At 56.6% G+C, this 1,243-nt stretch overlaps 1 protein-coding gene across 1 annotated transcript in view; it reads right to left on the reverse strand.

Moving 5' to 3' along the window:
* The window catches only part of gnl3l (guanine nucleotide binding protein-like 3 (nucleolar)-like), a 9,316-nt gene that overhangs the window by 3,223 nt on the left and 4,850 nt on the right, over positions 1 to 1,243 (reverse strand). Inside the window, exons 4-6 of the mRNA XM_048619945.1 lie at positions 888 to 975; positions 485 to 662; positions 32 to 174 (exon numbers count right to left, since the gene is read on the reverse strand). Coding sequence (XP_048475902.1) covers positions 32 to 174; positions 485 to 662; positions 888 to 975 — 409 coding nt within the window. The remainder of the gene's footprint in view (positions 1 to 31; positions 175 to 484; positions 663 to 887; positions 976 to 1,243) is intronic.

Raw genomic sequence — 1,243 nt, forward strand, 5'->3', positions numbered from 1 at the left:
AAGGAGACAGGGGGAAAAGGATGGGAGTTACCTGGTCCAGTCGGACAGTATGCACTTTGCTGCTTTCTCATGGTCTGGGAGCCCTCCCTTCTTCAGCTTACCGAGCCTACGGGCCAGGAGAGCCAGGAATTCCTGTGGGTCTCTGAACGCGGGGATGTTATAATGCTGCATAACCTGGGAGGGGGGGGCGCAGGTAGGGACAAGGTTGGTGGGGGGTGGGGAGGGGAAGAGAGAAAGAGTGGGGGGTTGGGAAAAGGGAGCAAGAAATGGGGAAACAGAGAAAGAGAGAGAGGACACAGATTAAACAGATGAATGGAGCTGGATGCTGAGCGAAAGAGCCAGCGAGTTGGGTACAAGCAGGAGTGGTCTCAGGCCAGACTGCGGGAATACGGCAAGATTACACTCCCTCGGCGCTGACCCTCCGACAGCGCCCGCTCCCCTCGGCGCTGACCCTCCGACATCGCCCGCTCCCCTCGGTGCTGACCTGTTGCTTGTTACACCGTTTCAAGATGGCTGCAACAGGCTCCACAGGATCCACTAGTCGCTCGATCTTGACACAATTCCGCAGGATGACGGCAACATCCGAGCTGGAGGTGGCCATGACAATCCCTGGGCAGTCCAGCAGCTTTATGTGCTTATCGAGGTGTATTTCCTGTAAGCACCTGTTGGGGGCAGCATGGGGTTAGATACACAATAAAGCTCCCTCTACACTGTCCGCCCCCCCAATCAAACACTCCCAGGGACAGGGGGTTAGATACAGAGTAAAGCTCCCTCTACACTGTCCGCCCCCCCAATCAAACACTCCCAGGGACAGGGAGAGCACAGGGTTAGATACAGGGTAAAGCTGTACCTGAAGGGGGTGTGGGGGAGCGGTCGGTGGGACTTACTTGGTGACTCCGGGTGTAGCACCAACACTGCAGGCCCGGGCTCTCTTCAGGCTGTTGATCAGGCTGCTCTTCCCAACATTCGGCAATCCTGGGAGTCGTTTGACACAGACAGGCGCACAGATGCACGGCACAGAGACAGGCAGAGACAAAGACACACAGGCAGACACAAGACACAGAGACAGAGAGACAGGCACACAAAGACAGAGAGTGAGAGAGAGATGGGCGTACAGAAACAGGTGCATAGAGAGAGAAAGAGAGACAGGCACACAGAGAGAGAGGCACAGAGAGAGAGAGAGAGAGAGAGACAGGCGCGCACAGAGAGAGAGAGACAGGCGCGCACAGAGAGAGAGAGACAG

This window comes from Rhincodon typus, chromosome 44, assembly GCF_021869965.1.
Source record: "Rhincodon typus isolate 14 chromosome 44, sRhiTyp1.1, whole genome shotgun sequence".
Lineage (NCBI taxonomy): Eukaryota > Metazoa > Chordata > Chondrichthyes > Orectolobiformes > Rhincodontidae > Rhincodon > Rhincodon typus.